This window comes from Piliocolobus tephrosceles, chromosome 10 (assembly GCF_002776525.5).
Source record: "Piliocolobus tephrosceles isolate RC106 chromosome 10, ASM277652v3, whole genome shotgun sequence".
Classification (NCBI taxonomy): Eukaryota; Metazoa; Chordata; class Mammalia; order Primates; family Cercopithecidae; genus Piliocolobus; species Piliocolobus tephrosceles.
Window position 1 is genome coordinate 16,912,996 of NC_045443.1, and position 16,313 is coordinate 16,929,308.

The window sequence follows — 16,313 nt, forward strand, 5'->3', positions numbered from 1 at the left end:
GTAGAGATGCCCTGCAGATTGAAAAGGATTATTAGTTCGATGTTATCTAAATTATTTAGCATTCAAAATTCAATATATTTTTTGAGTACCCTTCAGGTATCAAAGACTGTTCTGTTTGTAGGGAATATAGCAGTGAATGAAAGAGAAGTGGCTGCTATTATGAGGCCTTCATTCTATTACAGGACATAGACATTAAATATACAAATAAGCAGCATTCTATGAGGTAGTGTAGCACTATGGATAAATACAAAGCAAAATAAAATAATGGAGAATAAAGAAGTTTCTAGTTAGGATGTCATAGACAAGAAAGATCTCTCTGTGGAGGTGGCATTTGAATAGAAATCTCAGTGAAGGCAGGGACGAGCTCATGCGTTTATCTCAAAGGAGAGTTCTAATCAAAGACTGTAAGGTTCAAGTACACTTTTACTGATTTAGAAAAGAAATAAGGATATTATTGTAGGTAAAATGGAATCAGTAAGAGAAAGAAGGATTAGATATAATGTTGGAAAGTTAGGCCAAGCCCAGATTGCAAAGGATTTTGAAAGTTAGGCCAAGCCCAGAATGCAAATGGACTTTGCCATTTATTCTGGGTGTGAATGAAAGGCTACCACTTGAGGTTGTATATATTTTGTGTTACAAAAACATATTGATTTATATGTGGAAGAAAACCTGTAGTGGGGCAAGAGTGGAAGTAGCTTGGATAGGCATGACTGTCATTAGATGAGAGAAGAAGGGGCTTGGGATAGGTGATTGTAGTAGAGCTGGTAAGAAATAATCAGATAAGGGATATATTTTGAAAGCAGAGTCAAAGGGTTTGTTTATAGATTGCTGGTAAATACATTAGAGGGAGAAGTCAAGAATAACTCCACATTTTTTAGCCTGAGCAAGTAGTTAAAGATGATGTCACAAATGCAGATGATGTCACAAATGCAGATGTACGGGCAGGTTAAGGAAGAATAATCAAGTGTTTGCTTTGGACATACATATTAGGTATAGGTATCTATTAGACAGATGTCCAATTAGAGTGAGCTGTCAAATAAATACTAGATAAGTTAGTCTAGAGTTGAGAGTAGAGCTCAGAGATGGAGATTTAAATTTGTATTTGGAAGTCAACAATTGAGTTGATATTTGAGGGAATGGGATTAGATGAAATCACCTAAATGGTTCGTATAGACAAAGAAGAAAAAGAGACACAAACAGTGAGCCTCACTGTAACTGATTTGTTGCACTAAAGATCCCAGATTGTCATCCCTTCTGCTATACACAGTCTTTACCATGTGTTTTGTGGGACACTTCCATCCTATCTCTGGGCTTAGAGCTGCAACTTTCTTTGACATAGCCAAGTGATGCAAGCAGAGGGTCGTACATTTCTGCTCATGCTCTTTATACTTTACCCTTACCATGAGAAGATATGCCTGGGCTGGGCCCTCTGACGCTAGAAGGGCAATGGTAGATACAGGGTCAGCCACAGGTGCATGAGTGAGCACAGCTGAGTGCAGTCTTAGAGATCAATTAAACCCCACAGGTAAGTGAGCTGTAAGTGTTTATTGATGATTGACTCTGAGTTTTAGAATGGTATTCAATGAGCATTATTGTAGCAACATATAACTGATAGATGACGAGTACTGTAGTATTTAGAGATCTGGACAAGAAGGAAGATTCACAAAGGATACTGAAGAAACCACACTGAGGAAAATCAAGACAAATAGTGTTCAGAAACCCAGGAGGTAAAAATGGTTCAAGAAGAGGGAACTGATCCACTGTGACAAATTCTACTGAGAGTTCATGTAAGATGAAGGCTGAGGATGGATTATTTGGCAAACGGATTTTGTTATTTCCTTCATTAAAAGTGTTGGAAGAACCTAATTCAAGTAAACTTTAGAGAAAAGGGTAGGTGAGCAAGTTAGGATAATTAAGAATAGTGATTTTTGCTCTAAAGGGCAGTGGAGAAATGGGCTCATGCTTGGAAGGGAATGTGAGTCCACAAAAAATTTTTTAGATGGTTCTATTTTGTTTTAGATGGTTCTATTATTGACTGTTTATATGTAGATAGAAATCATTTAATTAAAGGAGGGAATAAAAGAGATGACACAGAAGAAAACAGAGACAATTATTATAGAATAACCGAAACTTTGAGTAGGTAAACTGGAATAAGATTCAATAAACAGGAGATGGGCTTGCCATTAGGAAGGAGAATGAGCAATTTGCCCATAGCTACAGGTCTGAAGGCAAAGTATATATAGCAGGAGTTAAATGAAGGTATGTTGGTAGACTCACCAGTAAAACAATGAAGTTTCCTTCATAGTGCTTTTTTTTTTTTTTAATTAAAGAATTAAGAAGTAAAATCGTCAGCTGAGAGTGAGGAAGCGGTATGCGGTAGACAGAATTCTCAGATGATCCCCAATGAGGCTTACCCTTGTATACTCTCTTCTTTGAGCATGGGTGGAACCAGTAATATGAGATACTGCTCCTGTCATTCTCTTGTTACAAGGCGAAAAGGAGATTGTCCGGAGTGGACCCTGACCTAATGTAGTTAGCTCTTCACAAGCAGAATTTTTTTTGCTCCCCATTTTGTCACAGAAGAGAAAATCACAGTGATGTATGCTGGCTTTCTCTAAGAAAATAAGCATTCATGTCATGAGCTGCCTATGTTGGCCACATGGTAAGACGCTGTGTATGGCCTCTAGAAGCTAAAAGTGGTCCCTGGTCAATAGACAGAACTAAAATGTGAACCTCCATCCTACATCTGCAAGGAAATTAATTCTGCCAACACCAGTGACCTTGAAAGATGCCCTCAGTTTCACATGAGAACCGCAGCCCTGGCCAACACCCCTAATACCAGTTCAGTAAGATCCTGACCAGAGAATTCAGCCAGGCCATACCTGGATTTTTGACTACAAAAACTGTGAGATAATAAATGTGTGTTGTTTTAAGTCTCTAGGGTTGTGGTAATTTGTTACTTAATCATAGAAAAACTAACACAGGGTGTCAGAGGTATGAGTACAAAGAAAAGCGGATCTCAGAGAAAGGAGAAAAAGCTGACTGAAGAATATGGAGACTACCGGGCAGGATGGGGAACCCATTCAGTTTGCAGTTGAAAATTTAAAGTGAGATTTGTTAGAATTGGGAGCTTAGATAAAGACACAGAATAGGTTAGGAGTTAGATTTAACTCGGATAGCAGATTAGCCAGCTGCACACATGTAAGGAGAAGGAGGCAAGAGAGAGAAAGTTATATGTAAAATAATGATGATTATGTTAGACCAAGTTATTTAAACAGACAGCAGGGAAGTAAGGACAAGACAGGATAATATGCAGTGAAAACTTATGTTCCACCGGTTGAACATCTCAGTGAGGCTTTAAGATTCATAAGAGAACGTCAGAGCGGCGCCGGCCTCTGTCTGAGGAAAACAGGAGGAGGTGGTGGCGGCGGGCAGATGCTGCTCTTTGGCGTAAATTGCAATCGATTAGGGATCGTTTCTCAGAATCAAGTTAGAAGTGAGATCGTTTCTAAATCAAGTTAGAAGTTCAGATAAGTGAGGCCGCCATTGCTGCTTTGAACACCTCAGAAGGGGAGAATGGATTTATCAGGAGTGAAAAAGAAGAGCTTGCTAGAAGTCAAAGAAAATAATAAAAAGTCCAGCACTAGGGCTCCTTCACCTACCAAACGCAAAGATCGCTCAGATGAGAAGTCCAAGGATCGCTCAAAAGATAAAGGAGCCACCAAGGAGTCGAGTGAGAAGGATGGCGGCCGGGACAAAACCCGGAAGAGGCGCAGCGCTTCCAGTGGTAGCAGCAGTACCAGATCTCCGTCCAGCTCCACTTCCGGCTCAGGCTCCAGCACCAGCACTGGCTCAAGCAGTGGCTCCAGCTCTTCCTCAGCATCCAGCGGCTCAGGAAGCTCCAGCACCTCCCGCAGCTCCAGCACCTCCAGCAGCTCCAGCTCCGGCAGCTCTTCCGGCTCTCCAAGTCCTTCTCCGCGCAGACGCAACAGGAGGCGCTCCCGCTCCAAAACCAAACCACCTGAAAGAGATGAAAAGGAGAGGAAAAGGCGGAGCCCATCTCCTAAGCCCGCCAAAGTGCATATTGGGAGACTCACCAGGAATGTGACAAAGGATCACATCACGGAGATATTTTCCACCTATGGGAAAATTAAAATGATTGACATGCCTGTGGAAAGGATGCATCCTCATCTGTCCAAAGGCTATGCATACTTAGAGTTTGAGAATCCAGATGACGCTGACAAGGCACTGAAGCACATCGATGGAGGACAAAATCGATGGCCAGCAGATCACTGCCACTGCCGTGCTGGCCCCCTGGCCTAGGCCACCCCCCAGGAGATTCAGCCCTCCCAGGAGAATGTTGCCACCACCGCCCACGTGGCGCAGGTCTCCCCCACGGACTAGGAGAAGGTCCGGCTCTCCGAGGCGCAGGTCCCCCGTGCACCGGAGATCAAGCTCCCCGGGCCGCCGCCGCCACAGGAGCAGCTCCAGCTCCAACTCCTCCCGATAAGCAGGCCAGTGAAGCTCTCACCCCCGTAACTTATACCCCACCCAGCTCAGTTTTGTCACTTTTCTAGCCAAAGGAAGATCAGTAGGAAAGCAAACCCTTCACTCGAGCAGAATTTGCAGGCAGCAGTCAGCACCCCTCTGCCGGCCGGGCTCTGGCTGCAGAAGTGCTATTGGTTTGGGTGTTGTGTGCCTGTCAAGATTCCCTCCGGTTTTCTGGCTAGAAAGCTCACCCGTTTCCAGTTTCTAAGAGTCAGTTCAGTGGCAGGGCCACCTGGGACAAGTGAGGCTCTGGGGGTGGTGTGACCCTGCCTGCCTGGGAGCACACTTTTCTCTTCCCTGGTGACCTGAGATGGTGGCCAGGCCGTGCCCTTGCTGTTGCTGGGCAGTGTCCTTTTGGAAAGAGAGCCGTCCCCAGCTTTAGTGCAGTTGCCAACCCTGTTAGACCCGGCCTCTCGAGGCCTCTTCCGACTTCAAGGGTCACACCCCCCCCCCCCGCCCAAAGATTCTCTCACCCATGGTAGTTTCTGTGCATGGTTCTGTCTGTCCCTGCACCGATGCACACACCCCACCCCACCACCCTACTCTGAAATTGGCGAGTGAGAGCCAGCTCTGCGGGATCATCACGCAGCCATGGTTGTGCCTGCCCTTCATGGTGGTCTTTCAGGTTATCTTGGCAACATGTACATTGCTTTTTTTTTTCTTTTTCTTTTTGCTTTTATTGGACAGTCAGTACTATAAAATTTCTCTTTGAGTTTTATACTTTTGTAGCATTTTAGATGACATTGTGTTTGTACTTTGTTGTGTAGAGTGGAAAAATTGTGTTGAATAAACCCAAGATTGAAACAAACAAACAAAAAAAGATTCATAAGAAGTGGATACTCATGGGAGTAAGCTGAAAAGGTAGGAGGCTGCAATTATGAATTCTTGGCCCTTAGATTTTATTTTGATAAGATTCTTTGTCCATTATGCATCACTTGCATGAGTTTTGACCTAAGTATGCACTACTTGGACTTCAGGGCTCTTGAACCTCCCCTATCTGAGTGGTGTTGCACCGTTTAGGAGTTCCTTCCCCTAACTCAGGGGTATAGTCCTCTTGAGTACAGAAGCCTTCTTTCAGGAAAAATTTGGCTATTAGTCACACATACCTTACTGTGTGTGTTAGCAATTCAAATATTATCCACAATTTTGAAATAAAAACTTTTGCCTTTGATAAAGAAAATGTTGATCTCGGAAATTCAGAAGAAAAAGGTATTTTTGTTTTCTAAAAACTGGAGGACTTTTGAGATGCCTCTAATACTGGAGCAGGCAAACTAGGGCCTCTGGGCCAAATCTGTCCCACCACCTGTTTTCGTAAATAAAATTTTATTGGAACACAGCCACACCAATTTGTTTACATATTGTCCAAAGCTGCTTTTGCACTACAACGGCAGAGTTGAGTAGTTACAATAAAGGCTATGTGACATGCAAAGACTAAGGTATTTACAAACAAGTTTCTTTCCAGAAAATGTTGCTGACTTCTGCCCTAATATCACCTCACATATGCCAGTTGAGTTTTATCCTTCTTTCTCAGCATCTGTGTTACAAATTCTTAGAAGCAGAAAAATAGAAAGTTGGGAAGATAACAAAAAAAAACTGAAAGGGGTACTATAAAGGTACTATGGGATTTTGCCTGTAACTTTGGAAAAGGTGAGAGAAACTAAAGCAGTTCATGTAGGTGTCTGAACAGTGATACTCTTTCCTCCGTGCAGTGTTTTATGAGAAGAGAAGTAATTGAGGTTTGTGCAAGAAAGGGTAATGTAATCAGAACACTGATATGTTCTGGCACGCTTTTATAATCTGGGATACTGCTCAGATTTCTTAACCTGTTGTGTCAGTTTTTTTATTTTTTTAAAAAGACATTCATTTATTCCTGGGTACCCAGACAGTGGCAGTATAGTTCGTTTGTACTTCTACCATATAAACCTAATTATTTCCTATATCTGTTGAAGGATAGGTTGTGGATTGAAAGGTAAGGTGAGCCAACATTATGCTTCCTACGACAAGAAGATAAACACTAGAGAGACACTCTCCTTCACCTTGTCTGAGGCCAGCAAAACTATGCGAAACAACTTCAAAGCCACATCACAAAAGAATTCCAAGGGACCTCATCTTTCTTAAAGCAAAGCAAAGTATAGAGGTATGTACACAATTATTGTTAATGTGACTTTTCTCCCTTTTTCTGAATCAATCTGACTAGCATTTTAAAAAATACATATTTTACAAATATTCAAAGAAGCATCTTTTAGTTTTAATAATTATTTTATTGGTTTTTATTTGGCTGTTTTTTACTTTTTGAATTTTTTTTATCTGAAATGTTATGGTCTCTTTCTTCAACATTGAGCTTACTCTGCTCTCTCTTTGAATTCGCTGTGAGTATCCTGTTGAGTTTACATAGCAGATGGCCAATTTTTATGAATGTTCTAAGTAGACTTGAAAAAAATTGTATAGTCTCTATTCATTGATTACGGTGTAAGAAAAATTAACAGTTTTGATTACACATTTATCAGTTGTGGTTTGAAAGTTAATCACTGTTTCAACTATTTTAATGTTTCTCCTTACATTTTAACATGTATGCTTAAGTCCAAAGTCATTCATTCCCATTCTATTCTTCCCCCAAATAATGTCAAATGCTTAAATATTTAACTCCAATACCCCTCTTTCATCTTTAGTGTTTTGTGTAGCATTTCAATTTCTTCCTGTTTTCTGAACTTCACAGAACTAACTTTGTTTCACAGACAAAGATGGAAGCTTCTTTTTTCTTCTGTAGTCTTTTATTCTGTTGGGAATAATTGAAAATTTTCAGAGCCTCTCTTTTCTCTTTTATCCTCATATTTAATCAATCACTCTTGATTCAATTTCTTTATATCTCTTGAATATATTTTCTTTTTCTCCACTGTCATTTTACTCTCTTTCACAGAAGTAAAGACTACCATTATTTCTAGCCCAGAGCACAGTAGGGGCACTTAATTGCCACCAGTATGCACATTTCTAACCCATTATACCCATGCAGCAGCCAGAATGGTGCTTCATAACACAAACATGACCTCTTGCCTAAAATCATTCAGAGGTGCCCATTGCTTTTAGAAAAATCTAAATTCCTTAACATGTCTTAACATGCTGTTATCTCCATTTCTACAGCCTTGTTTCCATCCACTTCTTCTCATGTTCATTCTGTTTCCAGTTGCTCTGAGTATCTTTCAAGTTCTTGAACACAGCAGGTTTTTTCATCTCTGGGCTGCTACGTGAGTATTCCCTTCTAACTGGAGCTCTCTTGTCTGCTTTGGCTTGGCTAATTTTTATTCATCTTTCAGACCTCAGCTTTGAAGTCATTTGCTTTAGGAAGACTATTATACAGTAACTTCTAATCTAGGTACGGTTTTCATAGTTGTTTGGTATTATACTACCTCTTCGTAGCTCTTGGCCGACTTGACTATAATTGCTTTTAAAAATATTCTTTCTTTCCTAGTAGACACTGAGACCTGTGATGGTAAGAATCCAGTCAGCTGGGCTTGGCATAGAAAATCACTTAATAAATATTTGGTTAATAAATGTTGAATGGATTTTTCAAAGCAGAAATTGTTAAATGTAGATTTCTATCCTGGTGATATGCTTATGTGGGAAAAACTTATATTAAGAAATACACTGAAAAACTACTCTAGAGGAGAAATTGATAAGAAGTGTGTTTATCTTGTATCCTACCAATGGGGAGGTACAAAAACTTCACAAATAAAGCAGTAAGATGAGCAGGTGACCTTGCACCTAGATAATTACATGAAATAGAGAGTACAGCGTCTTCTCTATAATGATACAAATGGCAAGAGAATATTGAGAGCTATAGCAAAAGAGGGAAAATTGTAGCTGAATATTCTCTCTAGAACTCAGGGAATGTATGATCTTGAAATAAATCACTTAATCTCTTGATGTCTCATTTTAACTATTGAGTATATAATGAATGATTATTCTTAACTACTGCATGGGGTATTGTGAGACTTAATTTGCTAATGTTTATAAAGTGCTTCAGATTGTCTGATTAAAAGTATGAAGTATCATCATTATTATACTATAAAAGAGTATGTAAAATTTTATTTTAATTTCATAAATATGAAATTATACCTTGCTACTTTCACTTAAAATATTCTGAAATTCATACACACAGATTGGTGCATGTTTGAATCTAGGTCTCCAGGCATTCACGTTAGCTGTTCTTATTTCTGACTGTAGACCTTGTCTGCATTTCTGTTGTCCAGGAAGTTTGCAAGACTTTGGCTGAAACTGACTTGAAAGAGCATACTCCTTTTTTGTTAAATTACAGTCCACATAAGTTGAGAGTGCTGTATTATGATTGCTTTCTCTTTCATTTCAACCTTTCCTGCTTTGGCTAATTATTTTCTCATTTCTAAATGTGATTAATTTTCTGTAGAAGGCAATATTCTTCCTAACCTGCAAATATCTTCTCACTACAATTTTGCACCTGGTTAAAGAAAGTTCATAGGTTGAATTACTTTTCCTTGAGGCACTTTCCTGGAGCTCCACGTCCTGGTTTCTCTGGCCAGGTTTCTGCCCAGCCTGCTGCAGACCCTGGAAGTGTATGCCGGTCCTGGGGCGCTTCCTTGATTTTCTAAATTCATTTTACTTCCATGTTTCTCGGTTTACTACCTGTTCCTCCAGAATATTACTTAGAAATAGGTACACAAGGTGAAATTTTCGTAATATTGCCTGTGTAGAAATGTCATTATTTTATCTAAACAGTTGACTGACAGTTTGAATACACAATTCCAGCATGAAATCATATTCAATCCAAAGGTTATGCTATTTCTCCATTTTGTTCTAGTTTCAAATATTGCCACTTTTATTTCTGATCTTTCACATTTTTTCCTTCTAAAAGATTTAGGATCTTTTTATTCTCAATGTGTGAGCCTGAATGATGATGCATATGGGTGACATTTTTTCATTTATTTTGTCTGGCACTTGATCTGGCTACTTGTGTCCTTTGGTTATTTGAGTCTTATGTATAGTTTCTTTGAATTCTTGCTCTGCATTTTCTTTCTGAAAATTTCATTACTGGATACTTGGAAACTCTGGACTTATTCTCTAATTTTCTTATCTCACCCCTTATTTATTCCATCACTTCATCTTTTCTATTTATTATGAGAAACTTAATCATGGTTTTCAGCTCTAACTTTTTAAAAAGAAATTTTTTTAGTTATTTATCTTGAATATACAAGAAATATCCATGTTTATCTCTGGTTGTTTCTCTATTACGATATTCTGTTTTTATTTCATGTTTGAAAGAACTTTTTAAAAAATTGTAAATAGATATGTGTGTATGCATTGTATGTACACAAATATATACATGTATTATGTGTATACATACATATGAATGATATATACCTTATATGTTATATATCAATGGTGCTCAAATATTTTGGTCTTAAGAACCCAAATACCCAAAATTCTTAAGGATTTCAAAAAACTTTTATTTTTGTAGGTTATATACATTTACATTTAATATATTAGAAATTAATTATTAGAAATTAAAGCTGAGTGGTATGTAAAGCATTTATTCATTTAAACATAATAACAAACCCATTCCATGCTAACATAAATATTACTTCTAAAATTTAACTATATTTTCTAATACAAAAAGAATATCATGAGAAGAGTAACTTTTTGAATATATGTATTTTTGCACATCTCTTGAATATCTGGCTTAACAGAAAAGGGCTGGATTCTCATAGCTACTTCTGTATTCAATTTGTTGTGATATCACATATTGTATTGCCTCTGAAAAACTCCTCTATACAACCAGGAGAGTATGAGAGTGAATAAGAAAAGAATATCTTAGTATTATTATGAAAATAGTTTTGACCTTGCAGGCTCCCTGAAAGGGCCTCAGGGACTCCCTAGGATCTCTGGACCACACAGTTTAGGATCTGAAGCTGTTTGTACAAACACATGTGCATGGACACATGCCCTTCTAAAAAAGTGATCTAGTCTTCATTTTCTTTTGTTTTATTTTTTTTTTCCACTTTTTTTTAAAGGCTTTTGTTTGATTTTTTTTGGTCTCTCTTTTTCATTAGAGACTTCTCAAATTTGATAGTAGTTGCCTGACAGCCCACATTTAAGAATAAAATAGTAATCGAACACTGTGTTTAGAGAAAGAATTTTCAAGGAGTGAGTTCATTCTGGGGCAGTGATTCTCAATCCCATTTAAACATAATGCTCAATTTTTTTAAAAAAAAGAAGGCAAATATTTTATAAATCTGTACGTCTTACCCCGGGATGTAAATCATAGCATACTCTAACATATCAACACATATAATTTCACCAATAACAATATCACACCATAGTTGTAATGTGAAAAGGAAATAAGCAGAAAGTGACTTATAATAAAATAATATGTATATCAATTTGTAACTCATCAGGCATAACTACTTTACACTTTACTGTGGATATAAGGAAATAGATGCTTGCATATACATGCAGAATCTCTGTGTGGGTGGCAGCTATAAATATAGACTGATGATACAGGTATGCTGGTGCTTAATATTGACATCTTAAATATCATGAGTAGCATTGCTATTTTTTAAAAATAAATCCTACTGTGTATATTTATGGTGGTCAATATGATGTTACGGGATACATACAGATGGCAAAATGATTCCTATAGTGAAAAAATTTAACATATCCATTATCTCCCATAGTTAGCCATTTCTTTTTTTTTCTTTTTTGGCAAAAGCAGCTAAAACCTACTCATTTAGTATGAATCCCATATACACTACAATTTTATTACCTACATTACATCATGTCATACATTGGATCTTTAGACTTGTTCATCCTGCATATTTGCTACTTACTTTACATCCTTTGACCTATATCTTCCTATTTCCTGCCTCCGACTTTGACCCTACTAACCACTGTTTTATTCTCTATTTCTGTATATTTGACCTTTTTTGTTTGTTTGTTTGGGTTCCACACATAAATGAGATCATGCAGTATTTTTCTTTCCATGTCTGGTTTATTTTACTTAGCATAAATTGTCAATCTTGTTGTGACAAACAGCAGGATCGCCTCCTTTTTAAAGGCTGAATAATATTTCACTATATGAATAAATACCACAGTTTATTCATTTGCCTATAGATATTCATTACGTTAAATGAAAACATAATTGTACATAAATGAGATACAATTAATTCTACTGATAATAGGGCATCTTGCTATTTGTTGAGTGATCTTTGTACTTTCATCTCCCTTAGCTTCTTTAATCATTTCCTGCTCAGGTTAGGGGTAAAATAGCTACAATTAATTCGGACCTCAGCAACTTCCTTCTTTTCTTTGGGTGCAGTCTATGCTATACTCTGTCTCTGAATTTTGCACCCTACTTCCAGCTATTTAGATGCTTTGTGGAGTTAGTGGGAGGTATGTATGTTTTAACACTACATGACTCTAATAGGAAATAGAGAAATAAGGTGTTTTTATGTATACGGTACACCATACTGGCTGAAAAATGTCGTAAAATGTAAGAAGAAAAAAATATAGTGGCACAAAAACTTTCTCAATCCGAAAATAAGTAGAATCATGGAATACCGTAAATGCTCTTCCACTTAATGGATGATTTTTGGCAAGAAAGGTACTCACTCTTTAGTTCTTTTCTAGTTGATGTAGAAAGAAACACATGTGAAATTAGACATGTCTCACACTCACATATCTTTATCTAAAATCAAGAAAATGTGGTTCCTTTATGAAGTACTTCATTATAGCAATAATGTACTTTGCTGTTTTACATACATTATTTTTTGATCTACATAGTGCCAATGCAATCTAGAATAACCTTTCAAATATTAGTCAATACATAGTGTGGCCTATGTTATACGTGAAAAAATAAGGAATGTAATGCTTTTTATCAAATTGTCTATCATTAGAAACAAAAGAAAACAAAAGAGCTTGAATTGAATGAATGCATTTGAATTAAGTAAACTTTTACTTTTGCAAGTAGAAATCTATGTCTCTTTAATGTTGTTCTTAACTTTCTGCTTTAGTCATTGAAGTTATAATAACCACATAATGCTACCTTTTAATCTTATATCCTGCATAAGACTTTAGGAAAAACTTTTATTTCTGGAAAAAGAAGTTATGAGACTGAAAGCATTATTAAAGCAGTTTTTTTCTTATGTTAACATTTTCCCAACTAATAAGGGTTCTCTCTTGTTACGACGTGAACGTAACACACACTGGGTATCAACACACTTTCTCCAGAGCTATTTCACCCATGAGAGATCTCTCCAGTAAAACTGAAATCACCTCAATTATTCCAACACAAGAAGTGTAATGTGGTGTATTGATTTAAAAGTGAGGGAAGAGATGAAAAGCCAAATAGAAAATGGTAAGACCATCTACAGGTTAGGAACAGAAGCCACCACCAAGCATTCAAGGGAAGACACGGTGTTAGAGCCTAGGGACAAGGTTCACCTGCAACGGCTTCAACAGTGGGTTTGTCTGGCAGGAGCAGGAACCACTGAGATGCAGGTGCTGCTAGAGACGCTTCTGGCAGAGAGAAAGGAGGAAAACCCTGCCTTCTCCTTTCCTTCTACTCATCACTTTTCAGCCAAGGATGCTCATTGACCGACTTTAGAAACCAGCTAATGTGGAATCCTGGGAATAAAACCTGTAGATGTCAGCCTTCCCATGATGCAGAGTCCAGTGAGGGGACAGTGAGAAAGATCTTCCTAGGAGTAGGTCCAGGATCAGTACCAGCCATTCCTTCTACTATTGAGCACGGATTCTCATCTTTCTACCCACACTTGCATTTCATACAAATGTCATAATTTGGCATAAACGGGTCAATTAAAAAATGACTTACTGCTCTGTCATAAAGAGAAAGCTGCTGTCAACTTCTCCCAGGGAAATCGAAACTCATCCGCTCTTTGACCCTCTAATAACATTCTTGTTGGACAGCCCAAACCACTTGGCATCTCATGATTACTCTTTACAAAGGTCCACTAGGGGCCAGAAGTTGCTTCCATGAAGAAGAGCATTTACAACAAAAGGAGGCTGTGACTTTACTCCAGAATCTTAGGAGTGTGCATTGTGATTCTTCTTTTGAGGCTTACCAGAGGATCCACTTAACATCTTTATCGAATGCCAAACCTTGAGCATTATTGGTATCTGCTAAATCATAAGGTTTACGTGGCAAGGCAGCTTGTATGCTTGAATCTGCTGGAGTGCTTTCTCCTACTCTGGGATCAATTTAAAAGTAGCAAAAGTAGAAATCTTATAGCTTATTTAATAAATGGATTAAGGATACAGACAAAAATGTGATGTGTATTGTTAAGAACCAGCAACCCAGCAACACATCATACTTTATTCCCCTATGATCAAGTACGTTTGATGCACTGGTTCTTTCAGAAATTTTATTTACCAACTCTAGATACTGGATTGTGATAGACTGCATTAGTATTCCCAATTCATCTCCCCTCTCTGTAGGCTTGTCCTTTGCCAAGTATGTTTTGCAAATAAGATTATTTTTTATTTTTTTATTTTTATATTTTATTGAGACAGATTCTTGCTCTGTCACCCAGGCTGGGGTGGAGTGGCATGATCTCAACTCACTGCAGCCTCTGCCACCTGGGTTCCAGCAATTCTTGTGCCTCAGCCTCCCAAGTAGCTGGGATTACAGGCACGCACCACACCCAGCTAATTTTTGTATTTTTAGTAGAGACGGGATTTCGCCATGTTGGCCAGGCTGATCTCGAACTCCTGACCTCAAGTGATCTGCCTGCCTCGGCCTCCCAAAAATGTTAAATTACAGGCGTGAGTCACTGCACCGGTCAAGAGTGTACTTCTAAAGGAAGATCCTACTACCTTTACTCTTTCAGGTGCTCCTCCAAAAAGTTCACTCTGCAAATCTTCAACACAGAGTTTGTTTCTCTGGGAAGTCAATATAAGACAGCTGGCGTGAAGAGTTGTTTAAGGAAGAAAACCATAAAACAAGATGTTGGAGGTGGAGCACTGGAGAGAGATAGAACACTTGCTGTAGCAGTGCAGTTGCTGGAAAAACATGGATGAGAAAACAGTGAAGGAGGACTCGCTAGTGAGCGAAATGTCTCCAGATTTTGAGAGAGTGAAGGGAGCAGTAATTACAAGAACAATGGAATCAGAGGTCCTTTCTGAAGGTCAGTGAGAATTAGGGTCATTCAAAAAAGATAGCAAAGGTTGTGGGTGACCATTTAGCAATTGAAGGAGAGGCATGGAAGTCAGAAGGCCTCCTTAGTGGCATATAAAGGTATTCATCTGAAACCGGAGTGCAGCAAGGTGAGGAAAAAGCCTGGGAATTAACCGTAACAGTGGCAGAGCTCCAAAACAGGTTGAATTCTCAGCCCTGGAAAGTCTGCTAACTATGGTGGGGGAAGAGTGGGGTCTTGACAATTCACCCTTCTTTGAGAATTGGCCCTGAGAATTGTGATTACAATATTTTAGTCAATGCAATCATAAACCTTGATTTTCAAGATCTCCCCAAACCATTTGTGTTTTAGAAGTTGCTCACTAGTTCATATTAAAGGTCAACTTTCCCTTCAATCTACCTTGCTTGAGGCAGTTGCAGGGGACTCTGCTTTGCAAGAAAATCAGTGCTTCCCATCAGGATCTACCTGCATTCACCTCCCTCCTTGGTTACCAGACCAATAAGTAGGGTTAAAGTACTGTATAATTCAGATGAGAAAGTACTGGGATTATTAAGGGTAGAAAGGAACTTCAAAGGAGTTGTAGAACCTAATCAACATGTATTAGCAGAAGCTGGGAGAGCACAAGGGCTGGATCCTGAGGATGCAAGATTGAGGAAGCACGGGCAGAAACAGTTAAACTGTATAGCATTGACTGGGTCAGGTTGCTAGTCAGGGAGGAAACTGTTAGTGGAGCCCAGAAGAAAAGAGGAGGGTATAAAAGGCTAGGGCAATAGCAACCCTTGAAATCTGGTTGCAAAACATTTGTCAAAGCTATGGCCTAAGATAATCTAGAGCGTAGAAAATGTACCTGATCTAAAGTAATGCGGGGGGACAATTTATCAAAGCTAAATGTTGAAAGCATGACTCTGGTCATACTGTCATTGATTAGTTATGATAAGAAATTGATCAGTTCAGAAGAGGAGCTAGTTTTTAAGTATAATGTACAAGTCCTATAGAAAGACCAGAAATAGGAGGTTGAAAAATGAAATTGTTAACATCAATTTAAAGGTAAGACCACTAAAATGCAGTGTTTAGGAAAAGGCCAATCTAGTGAGGCATGGCTTCAAGACAAAGGCCAAATCATGGGTGTGGCAATGAATTGGGGAAAAAAAAGGAAACTAAAAGTCAGTTTAAAGAGCTGGTGTGATTAGAATGAGTGAAAACTGGACGAACGGGGGCAGGATGGTGCACTTCCGGGTTCTTCTTCACCACCAACTGGTGGTGAAGTAAGTGGAAAGCCATCCACTCCATGAAAAACTCCACTCCTTAATTGCTGCCTGGCCAACAACTACTTCGCGCACTGGTTCCTCATTGCCAACTAAAAAGGGCCCCTACCGAAAGCAATCAGTGGAAATCAGTTTGGCTTTCTCCCACTCGCCTCAAACTTACTAAATTTTCTTAACTATCTCATACTCCCCAACCTTGCCAGGACCTTCCTTCTGGGTTTTGCCCATATTCCAACAAATGCTTCCATTCCTCTACTGTGCCTTATTTTATTCTTCATCCATACGTCCAAATACCAACCATGGGCCCCGACCTTGGCGA

General features: G+C 38.7%; 1 protein-coding gene across 1 annotated transcript; it reads left to right on the plus strand.

Annotated features, from left to right (window-relative positions):
* Window positions 1–3,530: 3,530 nt before the first annotated feature.
* Window positions 3,531–4,577, plus strand: LOC111552121 (RNA-binding protein with serine-rich domain 1-like). Its single transcript, XM_023226222.1, has 2 exons — window positions 3,531–4,265; window positions 4,409–4,577. Exons 1-2 carry the CDS (start codon window positions 3,577–3,579, stop codon window positions 4,575–4,577), a joined length of 858 nt encoding a protein of 285 aa, XP_023081990.1. The 5' UTR covers window positions 3,531–3,576.
* The last annotated feature ends 11,736 nt before the right edge of the window (window positions 4,578–16,313 follow it).

What these genes read in the sequence shown, in the direction of transcription:
- LOC111552121 (XM_023226222.1), top strand. Translation starts at nt 3,577, where the DNA reads ATGGATTTATCAGGAGTGAAAAAGAAGAGCTTGCTAGAAGTCAAAGAA. An exon ending in GCACTGAAGCACATCGATGG is followed by an intron (nt 4,266 to 4,408) that starts AGGACAAAATCG and finishes CGGACTAGGAGA; the next exon opens with AGGTCCGGCTCTCCGAGGCG.